This window comes from Lissotriton helveticus, chromosome 4_1 (genome assembly GCF_964261635.1).
Source record: "Lissotriton helveticus chromosome 4_1, aLisHel1.1, whole genome shotgun sequence".
In the NCBI taxonomy this organism is placed as follows: domain Eukaryota; kingdom Metazoa; phylum Chordata; class Amphibia; order Caudata; family Salamandridae; genus Lissotriton; species Lissotriton helveticus.
The window spans coordinates 1,613,741,534-1,613,765,393 of record NC_136063.1 but is presented as its reverse complement, the minus strand read 5'-3'; the positions used below and the strand labels follow the sequence as shown (position 1 = coordinate 1,613,765,393).

General features: G+C 44.5%; 1 protein-coding gene across 1 annotated transcript in view; it reads left to right on the top strand.

Annotated features, from left to right (window-relative positions):
• BMPER (BMP binding endothelial regulator) overlaps window positions 1–23,860 on the top strand; it is a 429,950-nt gene that overhangs the window by 403,274 nt on the left and 2,816 nt on the right. The window contains exon 14 of the mRNA XM_078688231.1: window positions 6,212–6,342. Coding sequence (XP_078544357.1) covers window positions 6,212–6,342 — 131 coding nt within the window. The remainder of the gene's footprint in view (window positions 1–6,211; window positions 6,343–23,860) is intronic.

Genomic DNA, 23,860 nt, shown 5'->3' with positions numbered 1-23,860 from the left:
GGCCCTGACTGTTTGATAGGCCCTTTGGGGCTGACCAAACCAGTGATGCGCACTGTGCCATTTTCTCCATGTAGGCTGCATGTAGACTACATGGAGAAAGTGGCCTCCCCATAGGCACCTGGCTGGGCACCATCCTCTCCAATCACAACGCTGCCAATGCAGCGTTGTGATTTGCTTAGGAGAGGGGAGGGAGGCTGCTTGCTTCCTCCTTCCTGCGAGGAGTAGATACGACGTGGGACCGGATCGGGCCGGCTAAGGAAAGTTATTTTTTTTATAATTAAAATTAAAACACCTCCTCCCCAAGCCAACCCCGCCCCCCACCCGCCAGTGATCCCGGCCGCAACTGATGTGCAGGATGAGAACCAGTCTGTCAAAATTTGCCAGGGCTTCTTTTGGTTCGCAGTCAAGCCCTGTCATTGAGCAGTCTTTTCATCTGTTATCAATGCATTTGTTCATTTCGCAATATTGACTCATTGACTTCAGTAAAGGACAAAATGCATTTCAAGACTGTACAAAAAGAATTACTGGCCCTTCAAATATGACTTATGAGGTTGTCTGCTAATAGGTCATTTCATTTATCCATACGTCCTTCAGCATGTTCTTGTATGCTAGTACCCATTCACCAACACCCAATGATCATATTTGGTACATCAGTTGTTAAATGGTGAAAAAAATACCCAGGCACACTGGAATTATGCATGTTCCACATAATTATTAATTTGTGACATTTACCACATAATCTATCATCTTCTGTGTACTCTGCAGATTTCAGCAAAATAAATTATTTCCAACTCAAGTGGACCAAAAGTTACTAAAAAAGCAGCAGCTTGAGTTGTAGCGCAGAGGAAGGCCCTTTGAAAATGTAGTCTGGTCACCTTTCTGTTGCTTATTTGGGTGACAAAATTGTACTAACCTGGTGAAACCTGTGCCCGGATTACTAATACGTGCTCATTTTCTGTTTTTTTCAGCAACAGGCCAATAATTCACAACCTGAGACACTTGCTCTATTTTCTCCGTTACCAGAACATTCGTACAGTCGGTTGAAATTGTTTTACCATTACTTCCCAATCTGTATCCACGTAGGGTTTTAGGTACACATCGAACTCAGGAAAAGGAGACAAACTCGTTCACTTTAAGATTTCGTGGCCAGGCGCTGCAAAAATCAGTATCCACTGATTTACGGAATTAAGAAACACAATACTTGTCAGAACGCCATAACAGTCACTCCTTAATAAATCTCATCGGAAAAGATTAATTATACCTATTATCTCTGATTCACCATTATCCACATTAGCAAAGGTGTTCCCACAGATAAATTCGAGTGTTCATGGCGGTGATGGTGTGCTGCATTCTTAATTCGCTTTATGTGTTGTCCTTGAGTAAGGTACAAGTTTTCCTGGCGTAGTTCAGTCGCAATATATCGGTTTTCGTTCACCCCTGTGCATCCATCCTAATGCTGTAACAATGTTGGTTTTGATGAACTGTCTGCCTTTATAAAGAGACCTGCAGTTCTCAATTTCGGCCACAAGAGGGAAGCATGCTTCTACTCACAAACACCACTCCACACACGAAGTCCGCAAAATTAAATATCGTTTAATAGCGCAATGGCACGACTTGGTTTGAAAGTTGTAATGCGGCCATAAACAGGTCCTATTCTCCATCCAAACCTGGGGTTCTCTGCTCCTCAAATTTTATTTTTAAACTTTGATTAGAGGGCGAAGGCCAGCTAGTATTATGAATACTTCACACAACTCCCCTCAAAACATGTAATTGTTGGTCAAAGTTATCCACAACATTTTAAAATGTTCCCATACAGTTCCTACGGTCAGGGTTTGAAATGGATATAGTCAAGTGCTGCTGGTACTCGCTATTGCAGAGTACTATTTTTCTTCTAAGAAGTACGGGTCCCGTTAATAGCGTGACACCCTTGCTGAGAAGCGCTAGTACTCTTTCACCGCACACCATGCTCATCAGTACCACCCAGTTAATAACACTCTATGGGCACTATGTACCAACACATTTCTCCATAGACACAGAATGGGCAAAACCCTTTGATACATCCAGCCCTATGTAACGTGGACTCAATTAGCTAAGCTGCGCTTCACAAGCTTCATGTTGCTGAATTTTAATGACCCAGTAGAGCAGCAATATGTTTGGGACATTTGCAATTATTTTTTTCAAAACCTGTCAAAACTGGTGGGAAATCGAATGACTCCCTTCTTGACATAGTGTGAGACAAATAACGCTGTCTCCACTCATGTGAGGAGACTTTAGCAGCAATAGAAGTGTCAAAGGTGTTAAAATAACCCTGTGTTACAAAAGGTGAAAGTGGCGGTCAGTAGTCCCTTTTTCCCGGTTTCACTTCACACTGACACTATCTGATACGGCTACATAAAATGCGCTCCATCTTGTTTAATTTACAGTCTCCAGGAGTTGCAATTTCTTCTTTATTACACAAGCATCTACATGAAGATTTATGGAACAGGCAGGGGCTGGGGAATGTAACAGGACTCGACTTGCCAAGGTCCCAACACTATGGGGAACACGTACAAACAGCAGCTGCTGCTCCCCAGAACACAAGAGAGGGTATTTGTACAACTAGTATTCTGAGCCTACACAATTGAAAGGGATTTCGTATGGCATAATAAAAAAAAGGAGTTTTGGTGAAATTGGGTACTTGTATGAGCTGGGTCTGGAAGCTTAGTGGACTAATGCTTCTGCTGAACGGGCCTGTGTTTCACCTCATGGGCACTGGTTCAAATCCCAGTGGGTCCACTCAGTCTGTTATCCTTCTGAGGCCGATTAAATGAGAACCATTGAGTTGGGTAACAATAAACATGTTATTCAACACCAAGATGCCCATGGGTGAATGCACATTTTCCAAATACACATTATATTAAGATCACGCATTTTCACGGGGAAAGCCACGATTTATCCACGTTTTCTTACTTCATTTTGTACAATTCTGCCACTAATTGGGTGTCCATTTGTCATTCTTTTTTTATGTTAACACTTTGTTTTTACCTCTATGTGCATTTTTTTGTAGCAGTTTTTGTACAGTGCAAACAGACTGAAGATATTGGAATGCTCTAGGAGAGGACTAGTTACATTACCACAAGGTCACATTGATTCTTTATAGGCACATGAGATTAGGGGTTTTATTCAGAATCCAGGATGTTATGCTGACTCCAAGATTCAAAGCAGTTTCGCCAGTTCCAAAGTCTGCATCTCTGCCCATAACGCTACATCCTGGGTAGAGGGAGGTTGGCAGGCGGAAGTCACTTGAAAGCTAAGCTCGTTATGGGCTCGACTCGAGCCTGGCTCGAACTTTCAATGGCTCGCCCACCTCTACAAATAACCCAAAATAACATAACAGAAAATAAAATTCACTGAAATCATTTGGCACCTCAATCTCCCAAAAAAATAAGAACATGTACTTGTTTTACTCCAACGTTTCAAATAAAATCAAATTTGGGGGGGAAATTCATGGATGGTTTCTTGTTTTCGCTTTTGATACTTTAGCAGTGGTAGTTGCAGGAGTAGTTTTGAAATTCTGCAGTATGTTTCTCCCATGCAAAGGCTTTTTCAAATGTATTAACAGATGTTCCTTCACACATGCATGCCCATCTCTCAATAGTATGATGTTACTTTAATTGTTGCGTTTCCCCCCACAAGTAATCTATTTTCCTTTAGGCGAAACCTTGCTTTCCATTTCCCCCCATGCAGTGAGTGTTTCCTCCCCATTCTCTTGGATACAGGCATACACCTGCTCTTTGCAGGAGTACATCTACAACAGCATTCACGGGAGGAATGTGCCTTGCAAAAGTTTGTGAGAACCCACTAACTCTCAGGCTCATGGGTGCTGCCGCGGCCCGTGAAGGGAGTTCCAGTGGGGCAGAAAGGGGAGGCAGGAGAGGGGCAGGGTGGCTGGTGCTAAAAACCGGAATATGGATAATTGGAGGTAAGTAAACAATTTAATAAATAAAGCGAATTTAGTAGCGCGCCCTGCTTCGCAAAATGCGATGCAGTGTGCGCTACGAAATTCTTTTTATACATTAAATTGTTTACTTACCTCCAATTATCCATATTCCGGTTTTTAGCACCCGCCACCCTGCCCCTCCCCTGCCTCGCCTTTCTGCCCCACCGGAACTTCCTCCACGGGCTGTGGCTGCAGCCGCGGTCGGTAATGGGTGTACCTGCAGGGCAGTGACATGAGGAGGGGGAGGGGCAGGGTGGGGGGTAGTAATCTATGGATTACGGAGCTTTACAGGTAAGTAAACATTTAAATAAATAAAACGAATTTCGATGCGTGCACTGCATCACCAAATATGATGCAGTGCGCGCAACAAAATTCGTTTTATTTATTTAACTGTTTACTTACCTGTAAAGCTCTGTAGTCCATAGATTACTACCCCCCACCCTGCCCCTCCCCCTCCCCTCCCCACATCACCGCCCTGCAGGCAGCCGCGGGCCGTGGAGGGAGTTACGGTGGGGCAGGGAGGCGGGGAGGGGGCGGGGCAGGGTGGAGAGGGCTAAAAAGCGGCACCTGGATAATTACAGGTAAGTAAACAATTTGATTAACAAAACGAATTTCGTAGTGCGCACTGCATCGCATTTTGCGATGCAGTGCGCGCTACGAAATTCGTTTTATTATTTAAATTGTTTACTTACCTGTAATTATCCAGGTGCCGGTTTTTAGCCCTCTCCACCCTGCCCCGCCCCCTCCCCGCCTCCCTGCCCCACCGTAACTCCCTCCACGGCCCGCGGCTGCCTGCAGGTACACCCATTACCGACCGAGGCTGCATGGCTGCACGGGTGTTCCAAGCCCTGGACCACTACAAGACTGATTTGCTCACACATTATATTACAACTTGCAGGTGTGATATTAAGTGAAAGCAAATTGATTTGCGAGTGTAAATGTTCTTTTTACAAACATTTTGTACCAAAACCAAGTATTTTACATTTAGAATTGGTATTTTAACGCTGACTTCCTTTACTTTTAATTGATACAAAGCACTCCTTCAAAGAAAATACTGTCTTTGTTGCATGAACTGTGCTGAAGACAAGACATATTTGTGTTTTGTTTTGCATCACTTGCTCCTCTGAGGCGAAAAGGATTGTTGCCACTTCTTAGTGCATTGGCAATCTGAAGCCAACCGAGAGCTGCTGACGGCCTCAGCGTCAAGTGCAATGTTTACTGCATGGCTTTTTGTGCGCTGTAGCCAGGATTTGTTGTGCTGCCTGTTATTTTTAAATTGACATGCCACTTTCATTTATTGGACAGGATTGCATCCTTTATGTGCTTTATGCGTTGTAGCCAAAATAAACTAAAATGACTGATTGGCTTCATTCTGTTTTGTAAATTCTATGCAGTTTTAAGAAAGCCATATTTACGACTTTGTTTAAAACTGGAAACTATATTTATTACCAGGAAGCTTTTAAGTATATTTGTGCATTAGATAACGTAGATAAATGCTACTCGGTCTCCACCTTTATTGTATCTGCCATCTTTAGATGGAAAGGTCTTTCACATTTGGAAGTACTAGCATATGAGGCTGTGTTATGAAATGATATATCCTAAAAGTGATTTTACAGCCACCTTTTAAGCTTTTATGCATAGTCCACTAATATGTTTATCTTTTTTACATCTATCTTGATATATTGTGAAATAGATTGAAATGTATTTTAATGTATTCTATTTTTCTGCTTATGTCCTCACACTTGGAAGTACTAACATACGAGATTGGGTGATGAATAGTACTGTGTTATGAATTGAGACATACTGCTTATCCTGCAAGTAGCATAAGATGTGATTTTTGTAGACACTTTTAAGATTCTTATATACAATGTATTAATATTTATTCTTTTTAAATCTGGCTTGGCATATTGTGAAATAGAGTGAATTGTATTTTAATGTAATCTATCCTATTTTTGTGCTTCTTTAATGGATACAGTTATATTTAAATTAAGAGATGCTGAATGACTGAATTAACACCAAGCCATTTGCAACACATACATTTCACTTGGGTGGACAAATAGCTTTGCCCATCTACACTGAATATGTACTTGACGCGTTTGTTTATCAAATGTTACCTGCGCATCAATGGAAAATCAAAAAGGTACTCTGGAAGTCGCAAGCTTGCAAGAGAGAGGCTGTCTCGCTTCTCACAGTTCTGCATCTTGGCTGATGGTCTGTGGTGTGTTTTTGCAGGTCGTGCGTCACAGATATGTGTGAGTGTCCGCTACATAAAAACTGCTACTGTGAATCCTTCATCGCCTACGCCAGAGCCTGCCAGCGAGAGGGCATCCGGGTCCAATGGAAGCCAGAACAGAACTGTGCAGGTAAGACCAAAGAGTGAATAGCTGATGTGTGGCACTGTCTGTGAATTGTCTCCTAAATGCTTCAGGTGCCGTCAAGCAGAAGTTGTGCAATCTTTGCTGTCTGTGCTGTCACCTTAACCTTAATATCTAACAAGTACCAGGTTTATTCACTCTGTACTGCTCACTGCGTTTGCCATCTTTTTGAAATCGCTCAGCTAGTAATTGAATCCTTGTATATGTGTTTTTATATTTATTGGAAAATGTTAGCGCCTAGTGACACCTTTCAGAAATATTAGAGCACTACAAGGACTGAACATTAGGTAGTGCAATCAAATAGTTTAAGGGAACAACACACCGTGACAGTACGAGTTATAGGAATCACAGTCTCCTATTAATATTTCAGTGCATACTCTCAATTTTATGGCACATGTTACCAATTAGTACTTCATAGTTTTCAACATAGGCTCCACATTTGCAAGTCTTTTGAAGTGGACATACTGTTCACATGCTTCACGTTTTGATGTAGGTTGTTGTACAGGCCTGCTCCAAGGGCATATAGCCTGTGACAATAACCATCTCCCTTGCACCATATGTGGCTGTTTTTAGGCCCTCGGAGGCTTATTTACAAGTCCTGTGCGCTGCCGGATTGTCACTTTTATTGACGTTCCTGTGGCACACTGGGCGTACCCATATCTATGGGGCAACTTAAAGCCACCCTGCATGGCTTTTCCTGGCCTCATAGATATGGTGAGAGGCAACACAGCACAAGTTGCTGGGTTGTCTCAAACCACAATAGGGAGGCGTGCCATGGGTGTTATGGTGGGCGTTCCCATGTAACCCCCATGGCATTTGACACATTCCCGGATTAATACATACATACTGTAAACCTGGAAATGCGTCAAAAGCCTAGGCCTCCCCAGAGTGTCCTTCCTCTGCAAAAACAACTTGATTTCAACGCAAAAATCAGGGTGCCTGCGTTGGCCTATGGCAGCCATTTGTGAGCCAGCACTGTGAAAGAGGACAGGAATGCACAATATCTCATAGATTTGGCACATTCCTGTCCTTTTCTTTTGACGTAGGGAAGCACAGCAGGAAGGCTTGCACCTCTGCCAAAAATAAGTAAATGAGGCCTTAAGACATCTTGGAGGTTTATTAGGAAAAGTTAGGAGCAAACTGTGGCTTCTGTTGGTTGAATTGATTGACAATCATCTTGACCTTGTGAAAGCCACTGGATGATGTGTGAGAGTGAGTGAAAATTAAGCACAGAGGGAAAGAAAGTAAGAGATAGCGTGATTGATGGATATGCGTATATGTATCATTCTCTTTATGCCTCTCTCTACATATTCAAAATCCTTGAAACCCATCCCTTCACTGTCTTCATACACCTGTGATTTACTGTGAATGTGTCAACACTACTTTGGTTAACAGTGAGCTCGTTCATTCATTCATTCATTCATTCATTCATTTGCACATAGTCTTCATACCAATCATCCCCTTTCTTTTTCTCTAGAAGCCTCCCCATGCCTCCCCATGTCTGCTGCAATTAACACCAATGAGAATGAGGTACCAGGAGAGCCCCATGTCTTTTATAACCAGCATCCGAGGGCTCCAGCCCACCGGGAAATGCCTGGTGGATTAAAAGGCCTGTCCTGCCCTAGGACTAGCCCTGCTAGATCTTGGTCTTCTTCCTGGTGGGCTGGCAGGATGAAACCAGTCTTTGTGTTTGTCTCCATGCCAACCATGTTTCCTGCCTGTAGCACTTCACCACATAATAGAAATACAAAGCAAAACAAACAGTTTTCAAAGCATGCAAGTGCTTCAAAACTATTTGGTTTTACATTTGATTGGTTCCTATCACCCGCAGGTTTATCAAGAGCACCGCTGACCTCCAGGGATTTAGGCAAGGGGTGAGGGTTCTGCTGTTGGCTGGCTCAGAGAGAAAAGGAGGCACTGTGATAAAAGTAATTTGTCATGATTATAAAATGTGGTCACGTGGGCAGGGACGTTTTAGAGACTTTGTGGGCCCTGGGCCAAATGTATTTTTGAGGCCCCTGATAGGAACAGCTTTGATTTTATGATCCAGTTTCAGCACTTTCATGACCTCTTAGGTCAGATTCTAAATGTGTTTACATCTGATATTCAGGGATAGTGAAGTGTGTTTTCAGTATTGGATCACAGCAGCAGATCACAAAAATTACTGCAAATAATCTCTACCACACACTCTTATTGATCATATGGTAGGCCCTGTATTGATCTGAAAGAAACTTTTTATGTGGGCGTTGCATGAAACCTAAACACATTTTGTCTGCAAAATGTCTGTAATAGACTCTCACGCATTAAAAATAAATGATAGAAAAACGCTATTTACAACGATCTGTTTAAAAATTATTCAAGGTAATCGGGGCAAGACTCTCTGCAGAACATCGCTGTCTCTATAAGGGGGCCCCCTGAAAGACTGGGGCCCTGGGCCACAGCCCACTTTGCCCATGCCTTAAAACGTCTCTGCACGTGAAAGCCGAAATTGACCTGTTTTCGCACTGTGCAATTCGGCCTCAAGCCTGCAGTGCCCATGTCTACCTTTAACTGTGATGCTTGGCACATCACAAATGAGGGAGGCACAGAGGCGTGTAAGGGCCCCAAGGCCAGGGATGGATGGAATTTCTCTAGCCCTGGTGATCTCTCTCTGGAGGCTGGTGCAGGCACCTTGGTGAACCTGTGCCAGCCATCAGACAGAGACTGTTGCCAACCCGAAGGAGGGCAGAATTTGACTTATACCAAAAGTAAATAATAACACAAGGGGGAAGTGGGCCCATTAGGAGGGACATCTCTATCATACCTTGGCCCTAAATACTGGACCGAACTTCTCCTCCAAGAGAATGCTCAAATCATCTAGCATTCAGGAAACTACTTAAAACCACCTTGTTTTGCTTCTAAAAAAAAAAAAAAAAAAAGAAGAAAGAAAGCCTCATAGCCGCTGCCATATAGTTTGACATGCTTCCACAAAGCGCAGAGATACTCCTCGGAGTCGATTCTGGCGCCTATATAAACCCTTAAAATAAATAAATAAATAAATAAATAAAGAGGAGCCGCCACTGGACTGTGTTGCCAGTCTTTGCTGCTTTATCTACTACAAACAATGTCTGGCCAATCTTTGCTTGACTGGGAACCCCACACTAAACTAAAGGTTAAATCAAGCACGGTGCAGCAATGAACAGTACAGAATATCAAGACATCCGGACTTAAATTACGTGAAGGCAAGCGCATAGCAAAAATCTAATTGCATTAAAATTGTCCTATCGCTCACAATCAGAAGTGGGACGAAAAAAGGTGCTCGTATTATATTCGTTTGTTTCTCTTATGAGGAGCTTAACACTCACATCTCCATCTCGCATGCCTAACCTATTAACATCTCGAGGGCTTGTCAGTTTCCTCTTGCATCCGTCTTCTGATTCCCTTCTCTTTCCTCTCCCACCCCTCCAAGACAACCTATTCTGGCATCCTTCATTGGCTTTGTTCCTTGTACAGTAAGGAGGGAAACACCGCGCAGGACTAATTGCCTCCTTTCTTGCGAGGTGCAAAATCGTGACGATAGAACGCTTTTGCCTCCTACGCACATATATATCCGGCCAACACTTAATAGGATGAATGGGTGTCATACTATTTCAAGAACTAAGTGGTTGATACAAAATGGCCGGAAAGTCCAAAGTGCAATGACGCACCGAGTTTCGTAGGCATTGTTTTTATAACTTAAGTGACACTCTGCGGTAGGTTCTTATTAAACGCGTGTAGAGTTAAAGGCCTGCAAGAGGGCCATTTGACCAAAGCATACCTCCAACTAATGCGAGCCATTACCGTGGCCTAGCAAATGGGATAATGCCTTCTGTGTTTTTAGCGTCATAGCTACCAAAGTAAAGAGTTGATAAGTGAATTCAAGCTGAGAAAATGGATCTTTAATGGAGGCCCACAAGAGAAAATGAATGCTTATTGACTGGTTGTTATGTGTTGGATGGAATCTCGAGTGAGTTGGATTCAAGGAACCTGCAGCATATGCCTTGTCAATTGGGCCAAATGTTGGGTTTGCCTTTTCGTCATGGGGAGATGAGATGTGTACTTCATGCCGTGTTCCACTCCAAACCGGAAAGAGAACTCACTTCCCGCTCCGGTGCCAAGCGCTGAGATTCCCAGACTGTAAATGCAGCTATGCCTTGTGCCAAGCTATTAACCTGCTGCTGTTCGTCATTATTTGGTCTGCAAGCACACTGCTTACACAGACACAACAAAATAACTATGGGTGAGATTTATCAACACTTTGCACTGGTGCACCACACGTGAAACACATAGTGGCAAGCTGTTGATTTCTTATTTAATTTTCATTGCAAAACTTCATTTGCTCTGGAAAGCTGCCTAAAAGTAATATTCAAAGTAGCGCTAAGCACTATTTTGTACTACTTTGCCTCGAGGGGGCTTCCCATGCATGGTACATGCATGTTCCCAAGCTAACACCCATGAGTTTTGATGCAAAACCCTCTCTACTTAGGCTTGTAGATAAGGGAATGCCCCCCAAAAAATGCCTCCTTAAGATTCTCCTAACTAGTGTATGTGTTGGAATGTACAACACATACACAAAATAGGAAACCTTTTAATGTAAGTACGCCGATATCTTTTTTTTACTAGAAAGATACATATCCAGTATGAAAGCAATGCTAGACATCATCGTAATTGTGCACCAGAGCTTGGGAGGAGAGTAACAGTGCCATGTTTAAATAGATACGGTGCTTTCCTGTTCTCGCTCTCTCAAACAGGGAACACTTTTAAAGCACAGTTAGCGATGTATAACAGGTCAGTTATACCATACTTGCCAATTTTAATAGTCAGCGAGATGAGTGCAATCAACTACAACAGAGTAAATATATAGAAGTACTTCCCTAAACATCGAATACATCACACTAAATAATACATTATTATTATCTATTTGATGAATGGTACTGCTAACATAACTGGTCTCCTGATGCTAAAAGAATACAGAAAAAAACAAACCCAAGTAAACAAAATAGGAAAGAATACAGAAAAAGTGAAATAATGAAAAACATATCGGAGGCATAACTGTCCACTCAAGTAGAAAGAGATTCGTAAAAGAGAAATGTTTTGAGATAATTTCAACAAAGGAAGTGGCTTTATACATTTTGTATGTAGTCAAGTAACTGGTTCCAGTGTTTTGGAGTCAAGTAACCAAAGGAGCATCATCTAAAAGTGCTCTTTGTACATTCGGGGAACTTCAAAACTAGGGCAAGCTGGAGAGCGCAGATTGAACAAAGGGACATATGAAGAAGTATAGAAAGCTCTGTTTTTTCAGTGCCAAAGAAATATCTGTGGGATATACCTAGATACTTGAACACTTGAACTGGATAAGCTGTTCAATAACCAGTCAAGAAGGGTCCTAGGAACTTCTGATCATACTCATACAGCAAAAATATGATACTTGAATAAAATATTTTTGAGGAGGCGACATTTAGAAGTAGCTAGGACTGAATGATGGCTATTATAGTCTTTCTTAAAGGAACCAACATTACAACTAGATCGAAAGGGCAATTCGATGCAAGTTTTAGGCTTAAGTACTTGAAAAAACTTTTCGTCAAACCTGTATTTTCTTGCACCAGGGGGTCTTTAGCAAGAGGGGTGTGCTATAGTGCTTTTTCAGCACCCTCTACCCCTGGAAAACATAGGGTAGACCCGAACAGTTCTTAATATGCAAGAACGATTTTTGTTATTTAATCACAGTGTCCACAGCACCAAAGTCGACTTTGTAGTGAATTTCCTATACTGGGGAATTTAAAATGTGCAGCTTTCACCCACCAGGGTTTACAAAACATCTTTTAACTCCTTTGCTGCGGCGGCAATTCTGCCGCAGCGCTAGGAGGGAGGGGGGCCGCGCGGCGCTCCCATGCTCGTGACGGAACCGCTCCGTCACGAGCCTCGGGCGCGCTGTGCTTGTGACGGAGCGGTTCCGTCACGGCCCCGCCCGCTCAATAGAACACGCCACGCAGGCGCGAAATCAGCACCGCGCAGGCGTGCCGAGCGGGCCGTGACGGAACCGCTCAGTCACCAGCACAGCGCGACCGAGGCTGGTGACGGAGCGATTCTGTCACCAGCATGGAAGGGATTAAGGGACCCTGCTTATAGTTACATTACCCCACCCAAGGAGCACATAGGGGACACCTTGTGGATACCCATAAGGTCAAAATAAGGTAGATTATCACTTTGTAACGCTCCTACCACCAAAGTCGAGTTTTACAGTGAACTTTACTTTTAAAAGCAGTGCTACAACACAGGGCTGCTTTTAAAATGACCCCAGGCTCTCAGCAGTACCCACACGCAAGTGCAACAAAGGCTGCTGGCCTCTAAACGGCCTACCCTATTATATTCTAGGGACTTATGGGTAGTTTTTATCCCCTTGCCCTATTATCTACTAGGGACTTTTAGGGTAGGTCATGCCAATTACAAGTGCACCTTAATATATGTGTGTTGTGTTTATATAGCAGTGGCCCTGGGCCTGACTAGCAGAATCCAGGGCCCAGTCAGAGTCAGTTGCCACCAGTGTCAGTCAGCACAAACAAATGGGGGTAATCAGGCCAAAAAGTGTGACTTTCGAACACAAGGGCCTCACATAACTCCAAGATTTATTTTTATTTTATTAATTTTAAGGTTTTGTAGAGCGCGTAGTAACCCTAGAGCATCCCAGCGCTTGAACCTGAGTTCGGGAGGGAAGATACTGGAAGGTATTCAACCAACTCTCGGAGGCAGACAAATCGGTTCTGTTGGCTAAGTCCAAACCCTCCTCCCACCTAGCAGACCCCCTTCCAGCCTCTCTGACAAAAAAACTCAAACACGTACTAACCCCCTCCCCCTCTGGACCAAAATCATAAACATCTTGCTGATGACTGGAGGGATGCCCGACTGTGAAACTCGGGCAAGTTACACCAATGCTCAAAAAATCGGGAGCAGACCTGAATGACATCAATAACTTCAGACCTTTCGCAAATCTCCCCTTCCTAGCCAAAACTCTAGGGAGATATGTTCTCTCACAACATAAGCAGCACATAGAAAACAATAATCTCCTGGACCCTCACCAATCAGGCTTCAGAAAAGGATGCAGCACTGAAACAGCTATTTAGAATATAGTAGATGACCTACACAAATCCCTGGACACAGACATATGCTGCCTGATCATACTCCTAAATCAATCAACAGCATTTGACACAGTCCACCACAAGCTTTCCTGGATGTCCTATGAAAATGGATCGTGCACAAGGGGTGGTCATATGCTGGTTCACAATCTTCCTACAAAACTGTTCTCAACAAATGAAAACAGGCAATTAAACCTCTTCTATATCATCTTCCTGGGGTATCCTTCAAGGCTCTGTTCTCTCCCCACACTGTTCAATACCTACGTGGAACCCCTCAAAGTCATCCTTGACCATGCAAACATTTCCTTCCATCTACATGCTGATGACACCCAGCTCTACATGGAAATCTCCACTGGACAAGATTCACCAATTAAATGCCACCATCAAAGAAGTCCAGCACTAGCTTTCTTATAACCACGAACACTCAATCAAGATAAGTTCACCCAGACGCAAGTATGGATTAACCGCATAGACACTCTTAACTGCAACTTAACCCTAACTGATACTGCCAAATCTCTAAGAATCACACTGGACCCCAAACTGACAATGAAAGATCATATAGAGAATAGCGCAATGTGTTCCGTTCTACAACCTGAATCTACTGAACAAATTCAAATCCTACCTGCCACCAAATGATCTCAAATCTGCCAGGAAAGCACTAGTGCTGTCTAGATTGGACTTTGTGAATGCCAACCTCACAGGCTCTACCAAATACCACCTTGCACCCATCAGAACCACTCTCAATGAGGCAGCTAGAATGGTCACAGGAATCAAACAATATGACCCCTTCTCCCCTGCCCTTAAATAACTGAATTGGCTCCCAAATGAAGCATGCTACAGCTTTTGCACCACCTGTATTACTTATAAAGTCCTTCACACTGGAAAACCTCCTTGCCTGGCCTCAAAACTCAAGAAGGCTCCTCAGTCAAGAAACCTAAGAAGCGCAAACACCCTGTTAGAAATGGGAGTCTCTAGTTGGCAGAGGTAGGTACCTTTGTCCAAATAGGAACTCTTGCTTATAGTCAGGGTAAGGGGGATACTTACTTTAGATAACCACTGCTCACCCACTGGGTAGCTGTTCACGAGCAGACAGGCTTATCCCAAAGGCAATGTGTAAAGTATTTGTACCCAAAACACACAATAATACAGTGATAACACCACAAATGGACACCACACCAGTTTGGGTAAAATAAAGTATCTCTATCTAAACTCAAGAAGCCCAAAATGACAAAAATCCAACATACAGGTAATAAGATATGACTTTAGAACAGTTATTGCAAAAATAAAGCTTGTAGAGAACAAATAGCTCCATCTGGGGCTATTGTGATGTTGTGACAGCAATAAATCCAAAGTACGGCGACGACCACAAGGAGCGCGGCATTGGGCATGGAGTCACATGGACCCCCAAACAAACAATACCTTGGAAGCAAAGTCTATGATGATGCACGGCATCGTGGTGGTGAGGTGTCGGTACTGAGGTCGAGGCCGGCTTCCTGGCTGCCCCAGCAGAGATGAGGCATCGTGTCCATGAGGAGACTATGTGTCGAGTCCAGGACAGGGGAAGACTTTTGCATCGGCAGTGAAGCATCGGTTCCAGTGACAAAGTGAAGTCACCCTTGGTGGTTATCGGCGCTGCGATAACAGAATGCATGCGTTGACGATGACGGAGTCCGTGAGAGCGCTAGCGTCAGGAAATGCTGATGACTGCAGGTGTCAGCAGGCATCGGCAAGTGTCGGCGCTGTGGGGCAGGGCGCGAGATGCGCCGTGCACTTCACGAGCAGTGCCCCGGCCTTGGTGCAGGTCGTAGCATCACAGAGGCATCCCTGATAGCATCAAACACAGCTTTTTTTGCTTCTTTTATGTTTCTTCCAGCTCTCAACAGCATGAACAACCTCCAGAGAACCAGTACTGGAATAAGCACCTCCTGGCAGGTCAGAACTCTCATCAACAGAGTTCACGGGAGCTGGGGATGATGTCTGTGTGTCCCTGTGACTTCAGAACAGGAGGCCAGCACACTCAGGCCCTTGGAGATTCTTCTTCAAGCAGGTTCACAGCAAAGTTCCAGTCTTTGTCCTTTACTTGGCAGAAACAGCAACTGCAGGCCAACCCCACACAGCAAAAGGACAGTACACCTCATCACAGCTCTCCAACCCTTCTCCTTGGTAAAGGATCCTCTTGAGTCCAGAAGTGATCTAAAGTTCCGGGGTTTAAGATCTACTACTTATACCCCATTTTGTTTTTGTTCTCTTTGTGCAAGGTTTTCTTAGCTCAGTCCAAACCAGTTCTGTCCTCACTGGTGCAGTATGACCACAGTGGGTGGAGACAGCATTGTGCAAGTGAGACAAGCCCTATTCAGGTGCAAGGAAATCTCCTCCCACTACTCTAAATGCAGCCAAGCCCTATTCAGCTCAGATCTGAGTCATTCATGAAGGGCCAAGCATACCTTGACCCCCCCCGTGGCTGTCTACTGCAAATGCACATCTGGCACACTCAGTGCAGTTTACTAAGGACTTACCAGTAAATCAAATATGCCAACTCCGTTCGGCCGTATGTCGGAGTTTACTACCCCCCACCCTGCTTCTCCCCCGCCTCATCACCCCGCAGCACTCCCTCGAGGAGCCGCCACTGGAACGCAGTACAGAAACTGCATTGTTGACTAGCAGGCAACTCTTGTTGTGTGATATTTGCATTTACTGGCATAACACTTTTAAAAACTGTAAAATATTTTAGAGAGACCTTTTTTAATTTGCCTGTACCTTGGATCCCTCGGTGCAAGAGTAAAGTTGCTCCGAGGCCCCTCGTCCCACTTCCTGACCGGTGCAGCCGAGGTTGGGGCTGACGCCGGCAGGCTAGAACGGGCGCCATAGTGGGGGAACAATTTGGGTTGCGGTCCAGTAGTTGGACTCTACCCACCCGCCTCACACGGGATAAAATGCGGACACCTTCCCGTCCGCGCAGCGGGCGGGCGCAGCGGGCGCGCCGGCGGCGCGCAAAAGGCAAGCCAAAGGCAAGCCCGTCTGCGCCCGTCCACGACGGGCCGGGACCAGGGGCCACAGACTCTGTCCATTCTCTGGTTTATTCCTCGGCTCAACTCTCTGCTTATCCTGCAACTTCCCTTCCTTCCCCCTCTTTGTTGCATCGTCTTGATTCTCTTGGTATCCTTGTCCCCTGCCCTCCCTGTTTGCTCTCTTCCGTCCACAGCCCTACCTCTCCTCCTTCTTATCCTTCCCCTATCACTCGCCCTTCTTCTGTCCCCTCGGCAGCTTCCGCTTATCTGCTTAATACCCGCTCTGCTGTCAAGCACCAGACGGAACTTTTTAATCTTCTGAACACAGACTTCCCAGACTTTTTATTTCTTACTGAGACCTGGTTCTCCACCGACTCCCTTCCGGATCTTCTGGCCATTCTCCCTGACACCTACTATGCCCTCCGAGCAGACCGTCCGGATGGTAAGGTTGGGGGAGGTGTGGCAATGATTATCCGTTCCACCTTGAAATTCCAACTTCTTGCTCACCCCCCTATACCTAACGTGGACTACTTGGTAGCCCGATCTTTTAATCTTTCCGTACCTCTTACCGTAGTCCTTATGTATCGCCCCCCTAAAGTCATGCCTTCATATGTAGCTGCTCTACAAGATCTTTTGGCTACGTTGGTGGTCAACAACTCTTCGGTTCTCCTGCTTGGTGATTTTAACTACTGGCCACATGACCCCAGGGAAGAGCTGTCTTCTAAAGACTTTTCTGCTACCCTTCAGTGTTTGAACTTCTCATCCCATGTCTCGGCCCCCACTCACATCCAGGGTCACATCCTGGACCAAATTTGGTCATCACGCTGCGACGTTTCATCCCCCTCTATACTCCCCTGCGTCTGATCGGACCACTCTATGATATCATTTTCCATTCTCCTGGGCTCGGCCGATAAGTTCCCGCTACCCAAAAATATTCTGGCTCGTAGTTGGAACCAGATTGACCTTAATTCTCTCTCACTCTCCCTGGCTTCCTCAGCTCCTGATCTTACCGATCTCTCTTTGGACTCTCAGGCAGATGCCATTAGCACCTGGCTCTCTTCTTCTTGCGATCAGGTCACCCCGCTCAAGAAGGTTAAAGCCGTCCACCCCTATGACGCGCACAAATGGTTTACTACTGAGCTTAAAGCTCTCAAACTCGATCTTAGGCGGTCGGAACGTCATTGGAGACGGAACTATTGTCCCACTCTCCGCGCCAAATATAGACTCCTTCTCAATGATTATAAACGAGCGATCCTCGCGGCAAAAACCAAATACTTTTCCGAGAGAGTTGCCCTTTCTGCTAATAAATCTTGAGAAATTTTTTCCTTGGTTCACAATCTCGCCACTTCTGACCGCACCAGCATTAGTCTTGTTCCATCTCAGATCCTTTGCTCTTCACTCAATGATTACTTTATTGACAAGATCGCCATCATAAAGGCCAATATTCCTACTGTGCTTCAACCTGGTTTCTCCTGTTCTCTCCCATCGTCCTCCTCTTCCCTGGATCATTTTCCACCCATTACTCTGGACCCTTTTCTTAACCTGCTTATAAAAGTCGAGTCTGGCTCCCCGGCGGACTGTGCTCCTGCACGGATCCTCAGAACTCTCTTTAATGGCTGCCCTGCCCCTCCACTTGCCCTTCTTAACTCTTCACTGGCCCTGGGTTCTGTTCCTTCACCTTTCAAATCGGCTATAGTTCTTCCCATTCTTAAAAAAACTGGTCTAGATCCCTCACTTCTTCCTAACTTTAGGCCTATCTCTCTTCTCCCTTATCTTGGCAAGATCCTTGAAAGCTATGTTACATCTTGTCTGTCCACCTATATCGAGGAGAACCACCTCCTGGCCTCCCATCAGGCGGGTTTTCGCCCAGGTCATTCCACTGAGACTGTGGTCCTCGCGGTCCTGGACGAACTTAAGGGGAAAGCTGACATCAATCTCCCCCAAGCCTTGGTTCTCCTCGATTTGTCCGCTGCGTTTGACACGGTCGATCATTCCATCCTTCTCGACCGTGTCAGCGCAGCGGGCATACGGGGCGCTGCCCTCTCTTGGCTTGGGTCCTTTCTTCAAGGCAGGTCCCAAGCGGTCCACCTCTCAGGTTTCTCCGCTCCTCCTCGCTCGGTTACCTGTGGGGTCCCCCAAGGTTCTTCCCTTTCCCCTCTTCTCTTCAATCTTTACATCCACCCTCTTATCATCTCTCTTCTCGAGCTGGGGGTCTCTGTGTATAACTACGCGGATGACCTCCAGCTCATTTTCGATCTTTCCTCCCCTTCTGATTCCCTCCCTAAATTCTGTTCCACTTTAGTTTTCATATCCGAATGGATGAGCATCAATCATTTGAAGCTCAATCCTGACAAGACGGAGCTTGTCCTCACGGGTGGTCCCTCAAATCCTTGGTCCTCGCTCCACTGGCCCCCTTCCTTCGGCTCCCCCCCTTCACCGGTTCCCTCTGTTCGAACCCTGGGCATCAAGGTCAGCCATGACCTGTCCATGCATGCCCAAATCAGCTCCGTCGTATCCTCTTGTTTTTTGTCCCTCCGTCTTATTCGTAAGATTTCCCGGTTTTTCTCGTCAGACGCCCTTAAAACCATCGTCATGGCTCTTATCACTTCTCGCCTTGACTACGGGAATGGCCTGTACGTGGGCATACCCGCTTATGAAACCCGCCGCCTTCAGGCCATTCAAAATCAGGCAGCCCAACTCATTCTTCGTCTCCCCAAATCTTCCCACATTACCCCTGCAGTTAAGTCCCTCCATTGGCTCCCTGTGCACCTCAGATCTTTTTTCAAACTGGCCTGCTTGGCCTTTCGGGCCCTCACCCGCTCAGCTCCCCTTTTTATCAGATCTCTCATCACCCCTCACGCCCCCAGTCGCACTCTCCGCTCCTCTTCCCTTTCCCTTCTGCATGTTCCCCGCTTCCGTAAATCCAGAACTGGGGGCACCCGTTTTTCGGTGTTGGCCCCACGGTTCTGGAACAGTCTTCCTCTTTCCATCCGATCTATTCCCATCTACACCCATTTCCGTAAAGCCCTCAAAACTTTTCTGTTTTCCCAGGCATTTCCCTGTTAGCCTCCCTGGGTCCCCTCTGTGAGTCTAGCCAAGTCCCCAGCGCCAGGAAGCCGCTTGGCCACAGTGCGCTTAACCAAGTTCCTTTTTCATTTCATTTCAGGCAAAACCTGATGATCTATTTAAAGTGGATGTAATAGGCTGACAACAGTGCAATCATTCCTAGAAAAACCCAAAATAACAAAACTCATGCTAAAAAAACACAACCTGGCTTTGCCTAGAATCCTAGCTCCAGATGCAAAAAATGGGCAAAATATAAATTGTTTAACATTCCCACACATATGTGCATTGATTGAAAAATTACGCATATTATGTGGCTTACCCTTGGGCAGTTGTCTGGTCATATAAATTTGTACTGGAGGGAGAGCATTGATTCAAAATTTACAAAGAAAGCCACTCGCTCACGTTTGCACCATAGCACAATGCTAATCATGCTTAGTGTTGCCTAAACAAGGCATTGTTGTGCAAGCGCGACTGAGAACATATTTAGCGCACAACACATTGCAAAAACGGCACAGATTTTTTTTGGGCTATTTATGCAAAACAGCGTTGCAGATTTCCACATTGCTTTGCATTAATTGCGAAAATCTTTATTTTTGTTTGTTGACTTAAGCTCTTGCTCTTTCCACTAAGTCAGTCAGATGGGTATCACTTTAGCAAAAACCATTTACTTTTCTAAAATGACTGTAATCTCCTGAGGAGATGGATTCTTTTTCAGTATGTCTCCTTATTGAACTGAAGGGACTCGCGACTTCACAGAGCTCAGCGAATCCGCAGTAATTGAAACAATGAGGTGAACTTAGCTACGGTGTCATGTTGTCACATATATCCTGAAGGTACAAGTGGAAAAGCATTGCATATGGGTGAAATGCTCGGATTCCCGATTGCATACTTTCATATCACAAGAGAACACTCATTAAATATAACCGTCTGCCAGAAAAATGACATTAAGGCCACATTTTTCTACGCGAAATATATTGTTTCCACCCTACCTGCATTCGTGAAGACCTTCAGCCCTTCCTCAGGGGACACATACGTTTTTGATACTGAATTATATTAGGGATAAGAACGAAACCGCTCCAACCTGCTACCACAAAAAGCAGGCAAGCGTCATCTTATTGTTAGATATTAGTGTTGGCGGCTAGAAAGTAGCATACGTAATTGCATTTCTAACACACAGCATTGTATGTGTGAAAAATGTTTGACATTGAAAACAGTGCACTGAGGATAGGATTCAAGGATGAACGTAGACAAAGGAAATTGAAACTATGGTTAAGGTATGTTGACAACGTGAGAAATTCAGGTCTTGTTTTACTTTTTGCGCTGCAGCCATCATGACACTAACCACCGCATACCATTAAACTTATTTTTTCTCCAAGAATGAATATTGTAAATATATTGAAGGGGCTTATTACGTCTACGGTGGTCCTATGGACCGCTGTAGCCGTGGTGATGGTGCGGCCACCACCGCAGTGGCGAACTGACTGCCTTATTACTAGTTTGGTGGTCGTACCGCCAAAGGACTGCAGCAGCTACCGTGGATCTGTTATCCCTCAGCGGTATGAGGCCACGATATGCTGGTTGTGCCGCTGTGACACCACCAAGCATATTACAAGTTTCTGCACTGCCATTCTTTTCATGTCCTCGTTTTAACCCTACTCCCTTGGACCTACTGAAAAAAGGATTTTGACCCTCTGGACGTAGTTTTTTTGTGTTCAAGTCGTTTTTTTTAAGTAAGAAAGAAGGAAAATTAAAATAAGGTACAAGCAATGAAATATAAATACATTGGCCATTCCATATTCAAGTAAGTGAAGTAAGGTAATGTGGCATAGTGCGAATTATACAATACGTGAGTAATACACACAGGATTAGATTCGAATCCACATAGCGCATATAATACAGATGGCATACTTCTGAATAAAGTACATATATGAACTAGCAATAAGAGCTCAATGAAGTATAAATAAATAACTTCTGAAAACAGTGTCCATTATAAGGATTAAATCCAATAGCCACCTCATGGGAGTCATTAGTAGAGCATATGCGCCCTCAGGTAAAGGAAAAAAATGAGAGCAGTAACATAGTAAAAACATAGTAAAACGTACGCTGTGTTTCATCAAGTGTAGTCATAGTGAATAAGATATGGTAATGCAATGCATATGGCGCTGCAGGGTGCCTCTACTTCCGGTGTTGCTGCCATAGGTGTCAGTCCGATAGACTGTACAGAATCACAATAGGGAGTTACCGTAGTATTCTTGTTACGTAGATCAGTATTGAGGAGATTGTCGGGCATACATACAGTGTAGTAAAGTATCACGGTGGTTCAAACGAGAAGGAAGAAGCGTCAAGTGCATTCCACAATTTTTTGTTGGATACACGCCATGGGGAGGAGTGTAAAGCAGGGTTGTCAGACCCTCTGATGCATGACACCCATTCTTTCCATTGTTTGAATGAAACCTCTGAGGTATTCTTCCAATTACACAGGACAACTTTGCATGCTAAGGTGAGTAGTAGGTCGAGAAGTTGGCGATCATGTTCCCTTGTAAGTGTTGGCTCTATGGCGCCTAGTAGAACGTAAATAAACTCTCTCGTTGGTTTAATCTTAAATATATGTTCAATGCAGTCAAAGACGTTGGACCAATATTTTTGTAGTAATGGGCAGTGGAAGAGCATATGTGGTAGATCCCCGTCAGCTAAGGAGCAGTTCCAACATGTAGGGGTGTCTCTCAGTTTCAGTTTGAATAGCCTTTGGGGGATCCAGAAAACTCTGTTAATCAGCATGTACTTTGTTTGTGAGAGAATCGGAGAGAATTTATGTGTAAGAGCTGAAACATGAATTTTATCCCAGTCAAGATCAATTCCCGTATTATTGGGCTCCTCTTCCCATTTAACTTCGTTCTTTCTATGTGCTTTGCCTAGTGTTGGTAAAAGCATTTTATAAGCGTTCGAGACAAAGTGGCTTGTATATTGTAGGCGTGGTAGAGTTCACTTCAGCCAAGGCTCTGCGGGGGCAAATGAGCGGACGGATAAGGCCGATTTTAATTTCAGAAAGGCATAAAAGTCCAGTGGTTGTAGGTTATATTTGGCTTGGATCGTAGAGTATGGTAACGGTAATTGTCCCTCGTACAAGTCTGAGACCATGTTAATGCCGCTAGTCGACCAATGATCCCAGAAGCGCGATTTCCCATTAATCCGGATGGAAGGGTTATGCAATAGGGATGAAGAGGTCGTCTTTTTTATCTGCAGGCCAGTTTTGTGTGTTTGATCTAGTCTAAGGAGTGCTCTTCTAGTGTTAAGCAGAATATACTTGGAATGTGTGAGGTGTGACAGGTCCATGGTGAGTATCGTCGGGAGAGGGGCGTTGCCTATGATGGTTTTCTCTATTCCTACCCATAGTGGTGTGTAACTTGAGGTCTCAGCAAACCAGTACACCCCCTGTTTGCACAAAAAGGCGGTTTGATAGTTTTTAAAATTGGGAAGGCCCAGGCCACCTTGTGACTTAGCCAATTGTAGTTTTTTCATAGCTACCCTAGGTTTCTTTCCTTGCCACAAGAACGTACTAAATAATGTATTTATCTTTTGTAGAAAGTCTTCTGAAAAAGTCATTGGAAGCATGTTTGCTAAGTAGTTAATTAGGGGAGTAATCATCATTTTTAGTGTTTCGGCCCTTCCCCACCACGATAGGTATTTTGGAGACCATCCGTCAAGAAGTTTGTTTATTTTCTTAAGCAGTTGTTCTTCATTAATTTTTAGGGTTGAGATTAGGTCTTTCTCAAAGTCTAGGCCCAAGTACCTAAAGCTCTTGGGTTGCCAGGTAAGACGTAGTTTTAACCTACACAACCCATTATAGTTTCTAAATGGACTCTGTCCCTCACTGACGCTATCTCCATTGCTCATCAAAAAACACCTCTGCTCCTCCCACTTTGGGAGTTGTATACCACAACACGGACCTTGCAGTCCGGGTGTGAGGAGGGGACCCAATGATAAAGAATGCCACCCTTGGATAAGTGCGGGTTCTCGTCCTTAAATGGACTCTTCCCAGAGAAACAACTTCACCACTTCACAGACCAACCTATTTCTGACAGGGCATATCTGTAGGCAGCATATTTGCCTCTAGCCCTCTGATGACCACCACACCGGACGTACTTAAGTGTAAATTTATGATAATTTCTCTGACAGTTTATTTCTGTTGTTTAAATAAACACTCATTGCTTACAGGGTTATTAACGCATGAAACTGCACAGCATAAACTTTTTAATTCTCGTTGAAATAGAACCTTCCCAC